Here is a 23,087-nt window from a genome sequence, read left to right on the forward strand (position 1 = left end):
GATGAGTGTGCCTCAGAGCCCTCTTCCTGCAATCACGTCATCCCCCTGCTGCCCACCACTCATGAAAGGAGGGGAGCACCCGCTCAGCTTTCAGATTAATGTTTTTACAGCAATACAGTGCCTTGGCTCTGTGGAATGGCTTGAATAAAATGAGACCAAGCAAGCAACTGTAATTAGAAGGCATTAGAAGTGCACGGACCAATGAGAAACATATCCTCATTCTAGAAGAAAACCTGTTAACTTCCCTAGTGGGGCGCTAAACCACAACACTTTCTGCTGTGTAACTCTGAGAAAGAAAGTGAAATGAGAAGCAGCAGTCAGCACTCTGGACAGCTCCCAGTCAAGCAGACACGGGGCTTTCGGTTTCCACCTCCTTCGGTTAGCTTGCCTGCTCTCCGTGGGGGCCAGGAGTCTGAGTCAACCCAGCGCAAGCCCCTCCAATTGGTGATGGGGGCTAGAATGGCCAGAATTCCCGGCCCTCCAAGGAGAAGGGCCAAGTACTATCCCCTGCCCCTGCCCTCAAGGTCCCGGACTTACCCAGGCAGGCCGGCGGCCTCCATGACATTGGCCAGGGTCACGTCATTGGACCACACATCATACTGCCACTTACGCAGGCCCAGGACCCCACAGAGGACCCTGCCGGTGTGCAGCCCCACACGCATGTTCAAGTCCACCTCAGTGGCCTCAGCCACAGACCTGCAGCAAACATAGACACAGGGCGGAAGCTGGGACCTTGCAGTCTGCTCCCATAGTGCCATGAACACAGGGGAGCAGGAGTGTGGATGGGACGGTTGTCTCCTGATCTAATTAGCCTGACCCCTGAGCTGTGCCTCTGGTGGGCAGGGGTCCCTCCAGGCTGGCTCCCCCAAACTCCAGGGCCGCTGCTTAGCTCACAAGGCACCTCCACTTCCCGCTCCTTACCCAGGGCAGCCACAGAAGGAAAACAAGCCCAAGGTCCCAGTCCCAGGACCCTGATCCTGCTCTGTGTACCACCAGCCTGATCAGGGGTCCTCATGCCTGCTGCCTACCCGGGAGCCAGTGTAAGAGCCATGGGGAACATCTGATGGGGTCCCGGGAGCCCCAGGAATGGTCAAGGTTTAACCCCAAGTTCCCTGACTGAGAGGGCAGGCTAAACCTGTGGGGAGGCCCAGGACTCTGCAAACCCACCCAAACAATAGGAGGACTTTGTGGGACATAAACTGTGCCACCATCAACTTGTGGGAGAAAACAAGACGAAACGTGTGGATGCTGAAATCAGACTACAGGGCCAGTATGCACTCCACCTGCCCAGCTGCTCACATCCCTGGGCTCTAGCTTCCAGCAGAGGGTGGCTTGAAGCCCTCAGGCCCCCAGGAGAGACTACCCTTGGAAGTGAGGGCAGTGCCAGACAAGGCGTTTGGGTGAGGAAATGGGAGGTGGTTTTTAAAGCTCCTGGAAAGAGACTCAAGGCAACCGGCAGGTAGGCAGGGCTCAGAAATCCCCTCTGCAGCCATGAAGATGCCTGCAGGGTCTCTCCAGGCCCACACACCCACAGTGGAGTGAGATGCGGGTGGCACATGATAGGCTGTGATCACAAGTCACAGCACAGCAGACGCAGAGCTGCCACGGGGAGACCATCTGATGCCATGTTTCTGTTTTTTCCACTTTTCCCCAAAAGGCAGAACAGTCTTAAAGCATATTGTTGAGGAAGCAGTATTAGGCCTGCTTGGTGTGCTCCAAGTGACAGAATTGCAGGGAAGCGTGAGGGTAGGCAGGGCTCAGCCACAGCACCTCTGGCCCCTCCACCCTGGGTGGGTCCAAAGGTGGCCCCACACAGCAGGTGCGTTAGAAGATCCAGAGCAAGAAGGGAGGGAGGCTGAGCCAAACTGGAGGACACAGTGGGACCGTGATGAGGACAGTTCAGTTCCCCTCACCCACCCACAGCTCCTGAGAACCGCCACCTCACCGTTCTCCAAAGAAAAACCCTAAAGGACTTAAAAAAAAAAAAAGGGATGAGGGGCTTTGAGTGATGCTGGAATAAAGAGACTGGGAATCTTCATCTGGAACAAAATGAATGTGATCAGGACATAACTTAAGTCCACAACATCACAAGGAGAGTGAAAAAGAAAGAAGGTCCCAAAGCTTTGGCTCACCAGGCCTCTGACAGCGACAGGAGCTAGTTCTGTGCAGAAAGGAAGACAGAGCTGGCCACCCACAGGAATGCCAGATGGAAATGGCCAAAAATCCCCAAAGACTCTGAAACCCATCATCTCTTCATAGCAGGCTGTTGATAAATGGTGCCCCTACTAATGATTCACAATTTATGGATCGTCATAACAGGAGCAGCAGTGTTAAAGAAGGGAACACTTATCTACCCAGGGTGCCCCACCGGCCGGGCCCTCAGAGCTCCGCCTCCCCAGCCCAGCTCTTGCACACGCAGTTGCTTCAATGCCAGCGTCCTATCTTCAGACCAAGGACTGGAGGCTGCAACCAGGAAGGGACGGGATGAGGGGGAGCGGTCGAGGAGCAGGAGAGGGAGGACAGAGCGTGGGGAGGAACATGGCGCACGGAGGGTGGTTTAAGAGAAATGAAGGCCTCTGGGGAAACCCCATCTGACCTGGCGACTGACCACACCAACCTCTGCCCTCTCCTGGCCTCAGTTTCACTGTGTGCAATCCAGCATGGGGCTGAATGAGCCCCCACAGGCTCTGAAAGCATTCAAACTCAATCCCAATGCCCCTCAGCACCCCCATCCTGCTGCTCCTCTTGCACGGGCTGTGGAGATACTAACAGAGGCTCCATGGGGCACTCCAACCAGAGGGGACGATGATGGCAAACCTGCTCAGCCTTGAGCTGCTCCACTGAGGCCAGGATTTGTCAGCGTTACTGACAAAGTCCCATTTGTCAGTAATAACACAAGAAGAACAAGGCTTGCTGAACCCAGCCCACCTGCCAGGTCAGTATCCCCCTCACCTGCCCTTGCCCTAACTTCCACTTATCCACTGCCACAGGGGCCCCCAGAGGCCACAGCCCCCTGCCCCAAGCAGCCTCCACTCAAACCTTCCCTCCAATCTGGCCTCTAACCAGGATCAGCTGTGCCCATTACTGGTCACTTCATCTACCAAGGGCCTGTCCCCCAAAACCATGGCACCCAGGGGCTCCAAAGGTGAGCTAAGATGCCACCTTCCTGGCTGGCCCTCCAGCCTAGCTCACCATCCTCTGCATTCAGAAGGCCAGGTCACTGAATCAGATACATCTATGCAGGGTCCAGGGCATCCTGTGCTCAGCTCTGAGAATCTCAGAAGTATGCATGTCACCAACTTATAATAAAGGTTTTTTGAAAGTCTGGCTGTCCACATATCTTTAATACCTAATTAGCTGAATATATTTTGAATGTGTATTTTTTTTCAGTTTTAACTTTTTTTCATTTATTTGAAAATCTCCAGTTAAAGGTACTGAAATAAGAAAACTAAGATTTCTTTTTAATTCACAAAAAGAAATCAATTTGGGAAATGCAAATAAGTAAACCTGCAAAAGGTGTTTTTGTGCATTTTAGGCATTTCTACTATTGTAGCAATCGAAGAAAGGCAGGGGGACTTCTGGGACGTCCACCTCCCTCAAGCAGGCCTTCAGGAGTCCCTGGTATATACAACCTTCACCAGCTTCCAACCAACCAGGCAGCCCAGGACACTTTACCAATTCACTCCATCTGTCATCCCTTCCAGCAGGTTCTCAATTACAGTAACAGATGTGCAGTTAACTGGACAATCACTTAAGATAAATCTTTCTTCAATAACTGTCTCACTCTAGATCACCAACAAGGACCTACCGTGTAACACAGGCAACCATACTCAATACCTTGTAGTAACCTATAAGGGAAAAGAACCTGAAAAAGAATATACACATATGTATAACTGAATCACTCCACTGTACAGTTGAAACTAACATAATATTGTAAACAACTATACTGTAATTTTTTAATTGTATAAATTAAAAAAAGAAAAACCATTAAAAAAACCTGTCTCACTGAGGAACATTTATCAAGAACTGAGAAGACTCAGGAGGGGGACAATGGGGCCTCCAGAACCATCAGAAATGACTTTTGCCACTTGAGCATCTCTTCTCATTCGACCTCCACTCCAGCTGGGTACATCGTGTCTACCCATGACCTGAGCACAGGTAAGCTGGCCCTTAACAGTTCAAAGATGGATCAGGGAAAGAAGAGCACATGCCATTTACTTCTACTTATTATAGTGAGCTAAAAATACCCAGAATGCAAGCAAAGCCATGTGTGGATTAAGAATTTAGCAAAATGGTACTTGTATGTGTGGAGGTCTGACTTGTGATTGGCTAACTCCTGTGATGTTCGAGGAGGTCCCTGTGGAGTGGACAAACCCCTTTCCTGTAAATGCACAGAATCAAGATGTTCCAGAGCCCCAGGGAGAGCAGCCCCTCAGCTGGCTCACCCTTGAGCCACTCCCTTTTGGGAAGGGGAGACTTAATGAATTGACGTCTGCAGTGCCTGGGGATCCAGTATCTTCCCTGCCAGTCTATTTAGCCTGGGATCCCATTTAATTCTCACAACAGCTCATTTCACAGCAGAAGAAAATCAGGGATGCGAGGAAACTGAAGCACCACCTTAAGGATGGGACAGGGGCCCATCTGCTTCCTTGGGCAGGAAGCCCCAGCCCGCTCAGGAACACCCAAATCTGGGGACTGATGGCTTGAACCCTAGAAGGGTTCATGTACCAGACCTGGCTGCAGAGGAGCGGTTCCTCAGGACTGACCTAGTAATATTCAAGGCCTGATGAAGGAAAGCGGGTGCTGGGGTGCGGGAAGGAGTGGAGGCACAGATCTCACATGGGCAGCACACCCTCCGTTGGGGGGCGGGGAGGGAAGGCTCAGGCCTGGGTACCCTGGGGAAGGGCCACAGGACTTAGGGTCAAGGACATAGGTCCAAGCAGCATGACACTGCCAGGAGTCTTAGAGAGAAAAAAAAAAGGAGTCCTGAAGAAATCTCCCCGGAACCTTGACGGTCTAGCCCCTGACCATCAGGCCGCAGAGCCCAGATATAGAGGCCAAGAGTGGGTTTCACTGCCCTGGGTTTCTGCCAGTCCAGCCTCACTCAAAGCCCTGGATGTCATGAAGTCGACACTCCCATTTTACAGATGGGGAATGTGGTGGCCGGGGTCACAGCTCTGCAGGGGCAAGCCCAAGCCAGTCATCACACTCACTGGGCATGTAAGGCACTTCCCACTCTATCTCCATCCCTCCCACGGGCAGGTGCCATCTGGCCAAACCCAGCACTATACAAAACTTTAGATTATTATTAAAAATCACACCAACAAAATTAATCTGTGGTGTTTCTTTTAAGAGTGTACTGCACACCTTAATTAGGTCCACAAGTCTGAGAGAAGGATCTGATTTGGGTATTGAGGGCAGACAGGGTCCAGATGCCCCAGAGCAGGAGCCCAGGGGGGCCTCGGGGCCCCAGCCTTAGGCACTGCCACTCTCTTGGGAGGGCAAGAGTCCTCTCTGCTCAGTTTCTCAGTTGTGTCCAATTCTTTGAGAACCCAGGGACTGCAGCCCATCAGGCGCCTCTGTCCCTGGGAGCCCTGGGACTCCACACTCAAGGCAGTATTTCTTGCTTTGTTTTTTACACGGAACATGAAAAGTCTTTTCATCTGTTTTCCCCATAGAAATGAACTTCCTACCAAGTGGAAAACAATATCGTTCCCCACTTGCTGGCCAAGGAGACCCTCGACCCCTCCGTTCTCACACAAATCAGAGCTGATCAGGCTGCTCATCTGCCCTGGCAGATATTTCTTCCCTGGTTTTTATGAATTTCTTACTCCACTCCTCTCTATCCTGCGATATCAAATGCTTGACCCACACAAGTTGGTCCTGTGCTCACAAGGGTCCGGATGGATTGCCCTGTTTCAAGAGTGATCCTGGTGGATGCATCGCCAGCAGAGCATCAGCCTGAAAAGGAAGCTGACAGTGGTCCAACATGCCACAGTAGGACAAGAACATACCCAATCCTGAGCATCCACGTCACCACGCACAGGATCTGTAGGAGACGCTTTATGAATCTCATAACTGTGCAAACCATCCCTCCTGCTTCTGGACTTCCTCTGTCCACTCAGAGGTCCCCAGGCCTGCAGCAGACCTCTCTGTGACCTCAGCAAGGGACATCTCAGCACTGCAGCCTCTGCTGCTTCCTGGTCACTCACAGCACCGCGCCCATCACCCAGGGCCACCTGTGGCCTCCCCAAAGAACACAACAGTCAACAACCAGCCTCTCCCCCAGTTCAGCTTCTTTTTCCAGAGCAGAGGCTACATACTGAAATCACCTGGGGTGGGGGTACTTATCTGCCGCCCAGATCAGCTGCCATGGGCTCTCTGGGCAGAGCAGCCCTTGGGGATTCAATTCACCCAGGCAATGCTGACATGCAGGTCCTGTCTCCTGAGAAGTGGGCTACCAGACCAAGCGGTCTGAGAGGGCTGAGCACCCTGTTTTTACACACAGTGTGTGCAGGTGTGTGGACCCTGCAATCTGCCTCACAGGGACAGCGCAGCGAGCCTGCTGTTCACCCTCGTCTCATTCCACTCTTGTGCTATTCTCTTCTCCCGAGTGTGAGACCACACCAGGCTCTGGTAACCCCACGCACTGAGCCGAAGCCATCTCTCCACGCTGCTGAGAAGTTGAAATGTAGATCTATGCACCATCCACCATCTCACCCTCCCAGCTCCACACCTTCCTTAACGAGACAGAAGGCCCCCTACCGCCTCATCCCAGGCCCTGACGAGGACTGTGAGGAGACAGAGTGGCTAAGATACCAGCAGGCAAGCCTCCTGGTGTTCCAGAAATAGCAGCTCCATCTAACCCTCTCTCCACAGAGAACACCTGACACCTGGATATCTGCCCTCATGGGAGAGCACACGTGATTTCTTTTCAACTGAAATTCAGCCAGATTTGAGCCAAACCTTTCCCACAACCAGGGCTTCCCTGGTCGCTCAGACAATAAAGAATTTGCCTGCAATGCAGGAGACTTGGGTTCAGTCCCTGGGTGGGGAAGATGCCCTGGAGAAGGGAATGGGTACCCATTCCAGCATTCTTGCCTAGAGAATTTCATGGACAGAGAAGCTTGGTGGGCTACAGTCCATGGGGTCGCACAGTGTTGGACATGACTGAGGAACTAACACTTTCCCACAATGAACTCCCTGAGCATCTCATTTAGCTAAGCTAGAAAGGTTCTTTATTTTGACCAGACTAACAGTTCCTTGGAAGAAAAACTATGACAAATCAAGACAGCATATTAAAAAGCAGAGACATCATTCTGCCATCAAGGGGCCATATAGTCAAAGCTATAGTTTTTCCAGTAGTCATATACAGATGTGAGAGCTGGACCATAAAGAAAGCTGAATGCCAAAGAATTGATGCTTTTGAACTGTGGTTTTGGAGAAGACTCTTTGAGAGTCCCTTGGACTGCAAGATCAAACCAGTCAATCCTGAAGGAAATCAACCCTGAATATTCACTGGATGGACTGATGCTGAAGCTGAAGCTCCAATACTTTGGCCACCTGATGGGAAGAGCCAACTCACTGGAACAGACCCGGATGCTGGAAAAGATTGAGGGCAGGAGGAGAAGGGGATGGCGGAGGATGAGATGGTTGGACAGCATCATCGACTCAATGGCCTTGAGTTTGAGCAAACTCAGGGACATAGTGAAGGACAGGAAAGCCTGGCGTGCCACAGTCCGTGGGGTCATAAAGTTGGACATGACTAAGCGACAACAACAGCAGCAACTCACAGCTGATAATACCTGGGATCACCATGGACAAAAAAACACAGCCCCAACAAAATGCACAGGAGGGACTCCCAGAGGCGGAGCTCCGCAGTGCAGGCAGGGCGCCTTCACCCAGCACCTCGCCGAGAGGCACCAGTTCTCTGCAGCCACGACACAGGTGACCCACCTTGGACACACTGGCCAGGACAAGGCAGGCTGCACGGCAGGGTGGGGTCCCCGCAGGGCACTCACGTGATGGTGTCGATCATGTCCAGGCCCATCTCCACACAGCAGTGGGCATGGTCAGTCTTGGGCTGAGTGAGGCCGGACACGCAATAGTAGCAGTCTCCCAGGATCTTGATGCGGCGGCAGTGGTTCTCCTTCAGACGAGAGGGCAAAAGGCAAGTCAGCAATGTACCCGGGGCCACCAGAGCACCTGCTCCTCTGCCACCAGAGGCTGGGCTAGAGGCACAACGTAGACCAGGGTCCAGGCAACCCCTCCACAGTCAGGGCACCTCCAGAGCGCAGGCATTCCCCACAGCTGGGACTGCGGTCGCTTTGGGGCACCCCACACTGCCCCACACCCCTCCACCATTCCCGCCCTCAGTTCACCAGGGCCAAACCTACAGACCCTTCAAGGTCGGGAGGCCACCCCACGCCCGGGAGCCAGCTCCTCTCCCCAAGGAGCGGTCCTCTCTCCCAAGAGGGGCTGGGACAGTCTGACCAACAACTCAAATCAGCATGTGATGGCTCTTCGGGAACATGCTAGACTCCTCCCCACCCCAGGAAGGGCCAGGCCACACGCCTCTGAGCACCCCGTCACTTAACCCAGAGTCGAGGTCCACAGGCCATATGAGCAGCTCTCCCCAAAGGATCACCAGCTGGGGTCTGCACCCTGACCTCACCACCCACAGGGAACACCTCAGAAAGGCATCCTATACCACACAAGGTCTCCTCGGACATTTACACAATGAGAAGGGTGCTGGCTCCACCTTGCCCTCAAGCTGAGGACAGAGACACAGGAGACGCTTACTACCACTCATCCTGCACTAACCCATTGGGGCCGGCTGTGATGATGACTGAAGAAAGGAGGGAAAACCACTAGACCATTCAGATACGACCTCAGTCAAATCCCTTATGATTATACAGTGGAAGTGAGGAATAGATTTAAGGGACTAGATCTGATAGATAGAGTGCCTGATGAACTCTGGACAGAGGTTCGTGACATTGTACAGGAGCCAGGGACCAAGACCATCCCCATGGAAAAGAAATGCAAAAAAGCAAAATGACTGTCTGAGGAGGCCTTACAAATAGCTGTGAAAAAAAGAGAAGCAAAAAGCAAAGGAGAAAAGGAAAGATATAAGCGTCTGAATGCAGAGTTCCAAAGAATAGCAAGGAGAGATAAGAAAGCCTTCCTCAGCAATCAATGCAAAAAAATAGAGGAAAACAACAGAATAGGAAAAACAAGAGATCTCTTCAGGAAAATTAGAGATATCAAGGGAACATTTCATGCAAAGATAGGCTCGATAAAGGACAGAAATGGTATGGACCTAACAGAAGCAGAAGATATTAAGAAGAGGTGGCAAGAATACACAGAAGAAGTGTACAAAAAAGATCTTCGCGACCAAGATTATCATGATGGTGTAATCACTCACCTGGAGCCAGACATCTTGGAATGTGAAGTCAAGTGGGCCTTAGAGAGCATCACTATGAACAAGGCTAGTGGAGGAGATGGAATTCCAATTGAGCTATTTCAAATCCTGAAAGATGATGCTGTGAAAGTGCTGCACTCAATATGCCAGCAAATTTGGAAAACTCAGCAGTGGCCACAGGACTGGAAAGGTCAGTTTTCATTCCAATCCCAAAGAAAGGCAATGCCAAAGAATGCTCAAACTACCGCACAATTGCACTCATCTCACACGCTAGTAAAGTCATGCTCAAAATTCTCCAAGCCAGGCTTCAGCAATATGTGAACTGTGAACTTCCAGATGTTCAAAAGGTTTTAGAAAAGGCAGAGGCACCAGAGATCAAATTGCCAACATCCGCTGGATCAAGGAGAAAGCAAGAGAGTTCCAGAAAAACATCTATTTGTGCTTCATTGACTATGCCAAAGCTTTTAACTGTGTGGATCACAATAAACTGTGGAAAATTCTGAAAGAGATGGGAATACCAGACCACCTGACCTGCCTCTTGAGAAACCTATATGCAGGTCAGGAAGCAACAGTTAGAACTGGACATGGAACAACAGACTGGTTCCAAATAGGAAAAGGAGTACGTCAAGGTTGTATATTGTCACCCTGCTTATTCAACTTATATGCAGAGTACATCATGAGGAATGCTGGGCTAGAAGAAGCACAAGCTGGAATCAAGATTGCTGGGAGAAATATCAATAACCTCAGATATGCAGATGACACCACCCTTATGGCAGAAAGTGAAGAGGAACTCAAAAGCCTCTTGATGAAAGTGAAAGAGGAGAGTGAAAAGGTTGACTTGAAGCTCAACATTCAGAAAACAAACATCATGGCATCTGGTCCCATCACTTCATGGGAAATAGATGGAAAAACAGTGGAAACAGTGTCAGACTTTATTTTTTGGGGCTCCAAAATCACTGCGGATGCTGATTGCAGCCATGAAATTAAAAGACGCTAACTCCTTGGAAGGAAAGTTATGACCAACCTAGATAGCATATTAAAAAGCAGAGACATTACTTTTCCAACCAAGGTCCTTCTAGTCAAGGCTATGGTTTTTCCCATGGTCATGTATGGATGTGAGAGTTGGACTGTGAAGAAAGCTGATCGCTGAAGAAATGATGCTTTTGAACTGTGGTGTTGGAGAAGACTCTTGAGGGTCCCTTGGACTGCAAGGAGATCCAACCAGTCCATTCTGGGGGAGATCAGTCCTGGGTGTTCATTGGAAGGACTGATCCTAAAACAAACTCCAATACTTTGGCCACCTCATGCGACGAGTTGACTCACTAGAAAAGACTCTGATGCTGGGAGGGATTGGGGGCGGGAGGAGACGGGGACGACAGAGAATGAGATGGATGGATGGCATCACCAACTCGATGGACATGAGTTTGAGTGAACTCCGGGAGTTGGTGATGGACAGGGAGGCCTGGCATGCTGTGATTCATGGGATCGCAAAGAGTCGGACACGACTGAGCAAATGAACTGAACTGAACTGATGATGATGATGGTGACTGTCAGCTTTATACAAAGAGAGCCCTAAAACAGAATTTCTGGGACATTTTGTTTTCAACACCCCTTTATACCCCCTAAATAACTGAGAACCTCAACAAGTTTTCGTGTAAGTAGGTTAGAGCTATGGATATTACCACATAAGAAGCTATGACTGAGACGCTTATTTTTTAATGTATTAATGCATCTAAAGTAATACACGACCCTCTTCCCTTCCTCCTCCCTCCTTGGAACATGTTGCTGTTCACCAGGACCCCGAAGTGGAGATAGTTAGAAGAAAAAAGGAAGTGAAACTCAGATTAGCGCTGCTTCAGATGATACAAAGGATTCTGAAGACAGCGTCATCTGAAGACAGCGTCATCCGTGGGGAGGGTAAAACTGTTGATTCAAGTTAGAGTTTTGCATTATTTATGGGTTTTATTTATATATTTTTCCACTAACCTTGAAGAACTTTAGTAAAGGAAACAAAAACCATTAAAAATACAGTAACAGTAGCCAATTCATTACATATTAACAAGAGTATGTAACACATTTTATGAAAAATTATGATGTTTTCCAAAACAATCACTGTGAGAAGCAAGGCTCTGTTCTCCCTTTTGCCAGTCTCGGTATCTGTCTTCACAGAAGACAGCTGTTTTCTGTGTTCCACGTTCTGGTTCTAGTCTATCTGTTCCAGCTCATTCTATGTTCCACCATTCACTCCATGGTCTCTCCTGGAGGACGGCTGTGAAGGAGACGGGCCTCCCAAAACCTGACCTTGGATGAGACGGATCTCACAGCTCCCAGGCAGTCTGGAAGCCCAGAGCTACACTGACCCCACTCTGAGAACACATTCTATAAATTATATTTAGTTCTGCTCTTCAGGTTTTCTCGAATGCTATGAATTCTCAGCACCCTGGGATGAGAATTCTCAGCCTTCACCACCCATGCTCTGCTGCAGGACACTCTCCACCAGGCAGAGGGGTGGGGGACAGGCCAGGGCCAGCATCCCGATGCTCTCTGGAGCGGTGATCCAGGCATCAGTGGAGGGGGTGTCCTCTGTGCAGATGACTCAGTGCCCTGCTCCTCCCAGCCCTGGGCCTCCCTCACCATGGCGACCCTCGGTCAAAGAGGAGGAGGAGAGTGAACACTCCACCTGTTGGGAGGGCTCTGGGAAAGCCCAGTGACTGGGTGTGCCTCAACCCAAGCCCTGAAGGCACCTGCTGTGGTCAGGGAGCTGGCCTCAGGGAGGTCCAGGATCTGGCCACTCAACCCTCAAGTGACCGGGGCAGTCACTCATCCATCAGACACCTGCCTCATCTGCAGAAGGGATTTCCCAGTGTCCCACGGGCAGGCTATGCTGCGGCTGACAGAGTCTGGGAGCCCAGGGCCAGCCAGGTGCAGAAGTCCACATCATGGAGCCAGGGCCAGGCTTCTGGCAGGCAGCCTTCTCCCAGCCAGCAGGCAGCACTGGGCTCCCTTCCGGAATCTCTAGCATGTCTGCCCTCTCCCTGTCCCTTCACTGCCAGGACACATGGTGGAGATCATTGAGGGACAGCTCCCTCTCCCATCCCCTCCCCATCTTCACTCTCAGGATACCTTCACTGGACCCAAGGGCCCAGGATGAGACAAGGGTCCACTGTCAGGTTCCACCATTCCCTGAGCACAGAGACCCTCAGTGGAAAGCTCATGAACCCCCACCTCATCCAGCTTTCCTCCCAGCTGTCCATCTGGGGAGCTAGGCCCCTCCCTCTGAGGAGCCCACAGAAGGGACAGGATTTACTCCACTTAGGCATAGCTCCTGCAGAAGATTCCTCAAGGTCACCAAGCCCCAATTCTGGGGACCTCAGGGATGACAGGTGTCCCTATCCATCAGCATCCCCCTGGGGCACGAGTGTGTGTGACCGTGGATGTCCTTGCATCCCCCAGTTTGTGTTCCTGACCATCTCCAGGCCCCATGATCCCAGCCTCCTGTTTATCTCTGTGTGTCCCCGACAGGACTGCCCCTAGACTGGAAGGTGTGTGTGTGTAAGTGAACGGACCATAAATTCGATAGGCTGGTCATAAGTGGAAGCTGTACCATCAGATTCAAAGGAAAATCAGAGGCCGTAGGTGGGGCTGCCCCAAACGGCCACTGTGTAAGCCTGACTGTCCCCCGTGACACAGACGCTCAGAGTGGCCGCCACAGAAAGGGGAGTGTCTGTGGGGCTGGGGAGGCTCTCTGATGGCCGGACCCTCAGGACAGGAGGCACTGGAATAACGAGGTGTAAACAAAGATGAAGGCAAGCGGTGCCCCAGCAAGCCCAAGGAGTGACCCTCCCTGCCCAGCGTGGGGCTCTCCAAGGGAGGACGAGAGCATCTAGCAGGTGACATCCAGGCCACAGGCTCACAGGTCCACCGCGTTCTGGGGAGAGCTTCCAAGAGAAGAGCCATCCTCAGCTGGACCCGTCAACACAGTCAGGACTGGGAGGATAATTACAGCCAGTCAGCGACACACGTGTTCTTGGCGACCATCCTGAGGTGGTCCCTTCCAGGCCGGCTCCACCACAGGGCAGCCGACACAGCCCAGAACAGACTAGGGATGTGAAATGCTAACCCATCGCCTTGTTTTTTTTTTATCTCAACTGTACCGGCTTTGGTTAACAAGCTTAAGAGACCAAAAAAGGTTTTTTCCGTTGCTTTGGGTGTTTTAGATTACAACACCACCTTCCCTGTAACTAATGAAAGCCGGCGCCTGGAGTTCCCCAGCAGGAGCGTGAGTGACAGCTGAACAGCTGTTTCCCAGCCAAAGCAAGAAAGAAAATGGAGGGGGAGGACTGGAGGAGCTGGCTCAGAAGGGACAGCAGTGACAGGGACATGACAGACAGAGCGCCCTCAGAGCAGCAGAGGAGTTGCAGGAGGATCCAGGGAGGAGGGTCTCACACTTTGGTTTACAGATGTGTTCTGCAGGCTCGCAGGTCAACTCTGGACCCGACTGGCCCTGCCAGAGAGGACAGCAGAGATCCTCAAGCTCAAAGGCTCTGTGAGCCTGCCCTACTGGCCCCAGGCCTGGGAAGAAGCAGAAAATTCAGTGGGATCATGAAGACCCACTGCAATTTCAGAACCCAAAGATGTCCAAACCTCTCTGGGGCTGAGCCTGACTCTGAAATGGGAGTTCAGAGAGGCCAGAGGCCATTAGGTGGACCCCATGCTGCACCTGGATTCTGGGACAGCAAGGAAGCTCCCAGGACCTGGTGGCACCCCCCAGGGGAAAGGGAGATGCAGACAGAGAGCTGGAAATGACCCAGCGACTGCACCTGATCCCCAGGTAACTGCATACAAAACCCAACTGGTCGAGTCATATTAACTTTGCACAGTATCTGGCCATCAGGGGGAAAACAACGGGTCCCAGAGAGGCTGGCTCAGTCAGTCAGCCAATAAGTTGTGCCCAACTCTTTGTGTTCCCGTGGACTGTAGCCTCCCAGACACCTCTGCTATGAGATTCTCCAGGCAAGAATATTGGCGTGGGTTGCCGTGCCCTCCTCCAAGGGATCTTCCCAACCCAGGGGTGGAACTCAGGTTTCCCGCATGGCAGGTGGATTCTTTATCCTCTGAGCCACCAGGATATACAGCTTCTCTGGTAGTTCAGTGATGGAGTATCCGCCTGCAATGCAGGAGACACCAGTTCAATCCCTGGGTCAGGAGGTGGGCACTGCAACCCACTCCAGGATTCTTGTTGGGAGAATCGCAAGGACAGAGGATCCTGGCAGGCTACAGTCCATAGGGTCGCAAAGAGTTAAACACAATAGAAGCGACGGAATATGCACACACACGCTAGTGGGGTATAATCCAGAGAACCACAGAAGCCACTAAAGAAATCCTAGATTGTATTCAATGGTCTCATTGTAGGTAATGATATTGTTGATGCTATTTTGAATCAACTGTACATAAAAGAATGAAACAAAAAATTATAATACTGTCATTAGGGTTTCCAACATCAAAGGAAAAGAGACACAAATGTAAAAATCAAAGGACTGAGTGAATTGAAAATATCCATATGAACTCAATTTGTTTCTGTTTTTCTTAAAAAACATCTTCCACCTCTGTCTTTTGGAAAGTCACAGGGCCAGAGACAACCCGGATTACAGGCTGGAAAACCCATTTCCTGCTGAGAGAAACTAGAGCTTCTGAAAAATGCCACATCTGTATGTGAGGCAGGAACATGCTGGGAGGGTGTGGGCCAAGTCACCAGGAAGCAGGAGGTAACCTCAGGCTCACCCCCTTGGAGGATCTAGTCCTGAAACTTGATAAAGAGATGAAAAGAATCAAGCGTTCACTGAGGATAACCAAACAGCTCATGAGTAAATGTTCTTCATTTTTAAAGAATCACAAGCTAATAAATGCAGAAGAAACAACAGGATCAGAAAACTGACCCTGAGTGTGTAAACCCAAGTGAATACAGATCAGCCAAGCTTTGGAGGCAACTGCTGTGACCCTCGGGCACATCATCTTGGGAAGCCCGTAACAACACAGGAACCTCAGATCCACACACCCCAGTGAGAAGAGGCCCGCAGAGGACAGCACAGGGGAGAAGCAAAGTGATCAAGGAAGGGTCGTTAACACAGATGAGAGCTCAGGACCTGAGGCAGGCACAGAAGGTCAGCTCGTTCTGGTGCCCGGACAGGTCTGGAGAAGCGCAGAGCACACCCACCCCTGGGGCTGAGCTGCCGCCAAGGGCAGGAGCATCAGCAAGGAAAAACCAAACCAAGACACACTTGGCACATCCACTGAATACAGTGTGTGTATCCATCTGGTTTTTGGGGGTTTTGTATGCTATGAAGGTCTGACATCCCAGGGGCCTTGTTGGTAGGAAAGGATGCCTCCCGCTTACCAGGGCTGGCTAATTCCTGGAGACAGTAGACAGCTTGTTCCTGTCCCACTGGTGGATCAGAGCCCACAACTTTTCTGTAGACTCGCATACTCCTGCCACTGTCCCCGCCCTAATCACCAGAATGGGGACCAGGAAGCAGGAGACACCGACAGCCCAGAGCCCTCACCATCCACACTGTCCAGCCCTATGTCTGCTCGTCGCCATGGAAACACCTATAAAGCCCCATCCCCCTCTCCCAGCCTCTCCGCATCCTGGGCACCCAGTGGTCCCTCCTCCGGGGGACTGTGATTGATAGAGCATCCTTCTCTGGCCTTAGCCGCCCTGCCATCACTGTCGCCTCTGAAAAATGGAGTATTTTTTGCCATATCAGTAAACAAGGATGTCACAGCCATCAGGGACTGCAGCCCTCCATGTGTGAGCCCATGAGACCTGAGGGAACTCAGGAAGGAAAGAATACCTGCCACCTAGCAGCCATCAGACTGAAGCCACTCACTACCACTGAGCCCGGAGGAAACTCAGGATATGAAAAACCCAGGATACGGCCCCAGATAGCCGAGGGCATATCAAAGGAATGATTTCACTGAGCCCAGACTTGCATCTTCCCAGACACAGAAAAGCACTAAATTCCTTAACTTGGGTTATCTGTTTTTCTTTAATTAAAAATAATTTTTTGATGATCAGATTATCTGCTCTTTGTTGCAAAACTTCTATATAACCTGGCTCTCTCCTTGCCTCCTTGGAGCAGTTCTCTCGGGGTCACTTGAGATACTGTCTCCTAGGCTTGAAGTCCTAAAAATCCCCACCAAATTAAACGTAACTCTCAGCTTCTAGGTTGTGAATAGTTTTTAAGTCGACACCTCCATAAATTAAAATCCACAGGCACAACCCAGACATACATCCGTCTCATGTGAATCCTGGCTGAAACAAATGTGCTCTGGAGAAGAGAAGCATTTGAGACAAGCAGGGTGACCAAGCCCAGATCAGGACTCAACTATCTGTAACGGTGGGCAGCATGGGCAGCCGTCACAGGGGCGTCAACCTGGCACCGGCCACACCATGCCGAACAGAGGAGCCACTCTCCAAGGCTGCCAGGATGTGGCGTGCTGACGGGGAGGACCTATGGGGAGGCTGCAGACCCCGGACATTAGTTTCTGTCGAAGAGGATTGTGGGTGCCTGGTGGTGGTTGTTACATTACTGTCTCTAACTTAGTGCATGTGTGAATTTCCTAAAACCTTCAAGGGCAGGGTTTACATCTGACTTGTTCCTGCTGCATCCCCACCACCCAGGGCAATTCAGGCACACCGTAGAGACCTGGCAGCTGTTTTCTGAACCCAACTAAGGACACGGGCCTCCTCGTGACACACAGGCACCACATCCTCTTCTGCACGGCCCTCCAGGCCCCCTCCAGGCCACCCTGCCTCTCCCTTCACCGCTCCTCCGCACCGAGGCTTCAAGGCAGCCATGCTCCCCACACCTCGCTCCTCCCTCTGCCTGGAGCACACCTCCCCACAAAGGGACCTGAGCCACTGCAGCTGCTGAACACAAAGTTTCCTCCAGCAAATGGGGTAGGTGAGTTTCCACAGGTGGCCAAATACAAATGACAGACTCATTAGAGTTCCAAACATCTACTGGTTTTTCAACAAACAATATTTATTCCCTGCTAATCATGGGATAATTAAAGAAATCTAGGTTCATCATCCAGGATGCAGAAAGTTCAGAAAATTAAATATTATATCTCACAGCGTAGCAATAACCGTGGTTACTCTGGGATACTTCATTCCAGACTTTCTTTTTCTCTCCAGCACTCATGCAAGTGTGTGTATAGTGTGCACACACAGTGTGAAAATTGGGATTCTACCCTATACGCAACTGCACATTCTACTTTGATCACTGAAAATCGTACCCCTGGGTCAGTTTTCCAAGCTGAGCTCAGGTGATGGTCCCATGGCCGCCCCCTCCAGGCTGTGCTCATGATATCTCTTTACATCCTGACCGCATCTCATTCAGCAAACTCCTGGTTTCACAAACTTGGCTCAAGGTCTCCCTGCCTGGACTGTAATTTCCCGGCCAAAGCTCCTTGACTCCGTTTGGGGGCTCCAGTCCACCCCTCACCCCCACCGACAGGAGGTGCACAGGCAGCTTTGCTGAAGGAACACTGTCGAGCAGTCACAACTGGACTCTGAGAACGTGTCAGGCCTGGATGTGGCCAGCTCCATGCGGCTATGGGACAAGCTGTCAGAACAGGAAGGTAGGACCCTCTGAAATGACCCAAGGACAGTTTCCCGAGGAGGAGGAAGAAAGATGGGGGATAGGAAGGATGGACGTGAACATACACCCAAGCAGCTTAGAACTGGGTGGGGAGCTCCACCCTCTGACAGGCTTCCATGGGCCCCTTTCAGAATCATCCAGAGTAACACAAGTAATTGGGAAACAATGCCCTCGCTAACACAGGTCATCACAGTCACCCATCAGGCACCGAACCCCTTACACTCCTGTCCAAGTGCTCTTCCGTGTCGGGTCTTCATAGTCTGAAAAGGCTCCCAAAGCATCTGAGTTCAGGGACAACAAGGACTAACCAAGCCCAAGAGCTGACGTCCCCAGGGAGAGTCCCCTGGCAGACCCCGCATATCCCAGGAATGCTTGGACCTAAAGTGGGGAAGCCTCTGCCCTCGTCTGAGCTCTCTAACCACCCTTGATGTGTGCGAGTCAGCTGCCTGGCCCTGGGCACCGGCCTGAATCCAATGCATCCCCTTCTTGTGTCTGGCAATGGCCACACCGGGGCCGAGAACAAGCTCTTGCTGGAAACAGTCCCTGAAGGATTCCTGGTGTCATGACCAGAGCTGAAGACCATGTTCTCACCTGCCCGTCACCCCTGAGGACCAGTCTGCCTGGCCCAGACAACAAGAGGCCAACATAGATCCAGGCTCATCTCTATAGCTGGCACACCAGGAACCTTCTCCACTACCCCACACCTCCTGGAAGCTGCCAGAGGGGCATCTGCTTTGTCCGGGCAAACCACTTTCCCATGGGAAAAACTGACATCCAGAGATGGGCCCACCCCCAACAGGTGGTGGTGGAGCAAGGCTACACCCAGGACAGGTGTTTCTCCGTAAATTCAAAGGGTGTGGCCAGTTTCCGAGATACACACAGACATCAGAGCAAACACAAATCTAAAATAGATCCAATAAATGGAGGAAAGGTCAAAAACATAGTGCACATCTGCGGCCGTCAGCCGTGGACCAGGGTAAACAAACCGTCAGCTCCTACGGAGATGAAGACAAACACACTGTGAGTCTGTCTAACCACCCACCAGCGACCTTCATAAAGGAGGGTGGGTTTGCATCCCCGGGGTCACCACACCTTCCACACAGGGCACTCAGACATAAAACAAGCACATACACAAGGAAAACACGTCCAGGCGCTCCTCAGAACAGGACACAAGCAGATAAGAGTGAAAATATACTGAAGACACAAAATGTCAATGCACGAATGAACAGAGAAAGAAAGCAATAAATAAGCAAACGAGGCCATTTTAATTTTGAGCTTCCTCACAGCAGTCACCTCAACAAGGACAAAAGATTCCAATTGCTTCTAGAGAAGACGGAAGCTGCACTGGATGGTACATGGCAGGTTAGACGCTGTAGATGCAAAGATTAGTGAACCTTTCGAAGGTGCAGCTGTATAAACTGCCCAAAATGAAATAGAAAAAAAAAAATTTTTTTAGAAAGATCACCATCCTGGACTTCCCTGATGGTACAGTGGATTCCTAACAATTCCTACCTGTCAATGCAGGGAAGATGGTTCAATCTCTGATCCAGGAAGATTCCATATGTCACAGAGCAACCAAGCCCATGCAGCGCAGCTACTGAGCCTGTGCTCTAGAGCCCAGGAGCCACACAACTGAGCCCACGTGCCACAGCTACTGAAGCCCACAGACCTTAGATGATCTGTCCCAGGAAAACTCAAAACTCCAGTGCTCAACCCACAGCACACAAAATGGGGCAGGCATCCTGAGATGTCACCAACTGACCCCCAGCAGTCAAGTTTCAAGTCCAGGTGGTCGTCCCAGAAAAGGGCAGTGCAGGCCTGCTCCAAAGAACCCTCCCTCCACCAAGGTCAGCCCAGGCGACATCTGCCAAAGGACAGAGAGGTGGAGGGTGGCCCGCAGGCAGTCCACACACATGCAGGGCCCCACAACCCAGCCAGTGCCTCCTCCTGCCCAGGGCCCTACACTGGAGGTGCTGACTGGGTTCATGCAGTCTCTTGCCATCAGCAAAGGCAGCAAGCACTCTGGTCCCAGGGGAGGAACCAGTGAGCCTGAAACAACAGCCAAGACCACATCTCCACCAGAGGATCCACCAGGCATGTCCTGGCCCCAGGAGCAACTTCATCAGACAAAGAGGGTGGCTGCACTTACCGTGGCCAGCTCGTCAAACTTCCCGAAGAGCTCGTTGAGGAGTTTCACCAGCTCCTGGGCCGTGCATTGTGACGCCAAGCCCGTGAAGCCCACGATGTCTGCAAAGAGGATGCTGCAAGACAGAGAGGTACCAGCTGCCCTCTTCCATGAGCTCAGACAGACGTCACCTGAAACCACAGTCCCCTGCATATCCCTGCTGGATTCGGGACAAGACTGAGGTTGGGAGAAGCTGGGGGATTCCTCGGTCACAGAGGGAGGAAATGCTGGAGCCACTCAGAGTTCCTGCTGACCCCTCTCAGGACACTGGGGGGTCAGCGGTGGCCCCCCACATGCTGTCTATATACTCAGTGTCCCCCAGACCCAGGGAGCAGTTCAATGTCCACTAGGCCTGCTCCACTTCCCAGGGTGGCCTGGTGATGGGGTCATGACTGGTGGCAGGTGAGCAAAAGTGACATGTTCTCAAGGAATGAGCAGCCCTCACACCATCTCCCTACCCACTCCCCCGACAACTGATGCCAGTAACTGAGCCCAGGCCCTGTCAAAGCTCCCCAGGGATGCTGTGCTGTGGGCAGGGCCGCTCTTCAGTCAGCTACAAGGGTGAAGGCAACATCTCTCTTAGATGCTGGGCGTCTGTTTACTACAGTACCCGTGTCAGGGTAAACAACACCGTGTCCACCCACAGTACACAGCCAGCAACCTGGATGCTGCAAAGACTTTAAACGTCTTAAGTAATGAGTCAACACAGAGGACCAAAGCAGGACAGAGAACTTGTAAGGCAACAGAGAGCTTCCCCTCGCCATACATTTGGAAGAGGGTGGGGTTCCTGCTGAGTCCTCCAAGCACCTTGATCCCCCACAAGGTGTGAGGGATGATGGAGGGGTGACCAGGGGCCTATCTCAGAACAAGCTGCTCCGCAGAAACCACTCAGGAGAGATCACGAGGCCTGATCATGGAGTTCCTGGACCAGTACCAGGTGTCACCTCCAAACCACTCACCCCAAGGGAACACCCCTCACTCTTGAAGACACTGTATGGCCAACTTTTGTCACCTTCAGTCAAAAGCACCCTCAGCTCTGAGACTTGGGAGACCACTCACATGGATGCTGGAGAGGTTGATGAGACATAAACGTGCACCTCCAGTCTAAATGAAGAGAATGATGTGTACAGGAATTTGTTCTTTAGACACAATTGTGTTCATATCTTAATTCCTGATGCCAGATCTTAACCCAGGGTTGAATTTTCAATAATACCTCATGTCAGAAAGTGGGGACCCACATTACAGGCAGAAAGCAGGAACCCATATCTCAGAGAGGCTTCTCTCTGATGAGGTCCTCACCCCACCACGTCAACCATGCCCTGCCCAAGTGCAGAGGGCGGCTGTGTTCACCCCAGGACAAGTCTCAGACGCCGTTATCATCCTCTAACTGCAGAAGAGCATCCCCCGCTGAGACTGTGAGGAGCTTAAGGATGCAGACCTGACTTGTACATCTCACTGTACCAGACACAGAGCAGCGGGAGACACATATCTGTGTTAGGATGGATGAATGGTAAAAACTGTGTCTAGGCCATAGGTGTTACTGTTACTATCAGGTGCTCACTGATACTGAGAAGCTGAGCAAAGGGACTGCAAGAGTGGGCGGAGACAAGCAGCGGTCCTCTCCCCTCTGTTTAGTACAAAATTCAGGCTTCTTTACACCTCTGAGGATCCACCGCATCTTCTTCCTTCTCTGTAACTACCCATGCATTCATGCGCCCTCCTCTAGCCTCTGGTTTCTCAGCCTCTGCTCATTCATTTAGTTCCATGAACACTGACTGAGCACTGCCCACCTCCACGCTTGGAAAGACCCCCGTGTTTCCCTGCCTGTCCACCTCCACAACCCGTGGGAAACCTCACCCCTAAAGCACCCAGCTAGCGGATCTCTTACACCCCAGGTCCCTGTCCTCAGGAGCTCTCTGGGAAAGAAGGCTCAGAGCAGGGAGGGACAGAGCACAGCGAAGCAGTGATATGGTAAGACTGGAATTCAGCAGGAAGGCACAACACCCACTTCAAGCATACAGCCAGGCTGGAGCAGGGTCTGGAGCCTATCCAGGGATTTCCCAAACAAGAAAGGAAGGAAGGAGGAAAGGAGGAAGAAAGAAAGGAAGAGGAGATTGATTCAGAAGTGCAAATAGTATGTGGAAAGTAAGATGGGTGAGAAACCATATAATAACTTATCGAAAGCTGAGAGAGGCAGACTGGTTGGGACATGGATACAAGCAGTAAGCAGTGGAACGCAAGGATCCAAGATGAGAGGTTCCTGAGTGTCAGCCCAGGAAAGGCAGGAGGAGGAGGTGGGGTTAGACCTTGGACTCTAGAAGGACTGTCCAGCTCTGCTAGTTACGGCAATGTGCTGGGACTTCAGGCAACCCTTCCAACACTTTCACATGTCAGTCTTTCCATCTTTAAAATGGGAATAAGACCAGAGTCCAAATGATAGGTTGTGAGGGTTACATGGATTAACAAAGCACTTAGAATAATACCTTGCCCCTAATAAGAGCTCACCAATTGCTTAGTTACAATAATTTGTGAGTGCTATAATGCAATAAATACTTATTGAAGGATCTACATGTTAGGCAGTGTTCTAGATGCTTGGGACTTAGCAGTGAACAAAAAGATTCACACATCACTGCCCTCCAGAAGTTTCCATTCTAGTCGGAGGAGGTGGATGCTCACAGTATGTGAAACTAGGGAGGAGCATGAAGGAGGGAAGACGGGTGTGGAGCTCTGAGTTAGTCGGCTGACATTTGAGTACTGAAGGGAGGAGAAGGGGAGCCATGAAGACACCAAAGGAGGCTCCCCAGGCAGAGAGAACAGC

At 51.3% G+C, this 23,087-nt stretch overlaps 1 protein-coding gene across 1 annotated transcript in view; it reads right to left on the reverse strand.

Moving 5' to 3' along the window:
* Nucleotides 1-23,087, reverse strand: part of ADCY1 (adenylate cyclase 1) — a 101,643-nt gene that overhangs the window by 46,488 nt on the left and 32,068 nt on the right. The window contains exons 4-6 of the mRNA XM_055420257.2: nt 20,234-20,345; nt 8,022-8,149; nt 538-696 (exon numbers count right to left, since the gene is read on the reverse strand). Coding sequence (XP_055276232.2) covers nt 538-696; nt 8,022-8,149; nt 20,234-20,345 — 399 coding nt within the window. The remainder of the gene's footprint in view (nt 1-537; nt 697-8,021; nt 8,150-20,233; nt 20,346-23,087) is intronic.

This window comes from Moschus berezovskii, chromosome 3, assembly GCF_049115385.1.
Source record: "Moschus berezovskii isolate FMDL1 chromosome 3, NW_MosBer_1.0, whole genome shotgun sequence".
Taxonomy (NCBI): Eukaryota; Metazoa; Chordata; class Mammalia; order Artiodactyla; family Moschidae; genus Moschus; species Moschus berezovskii.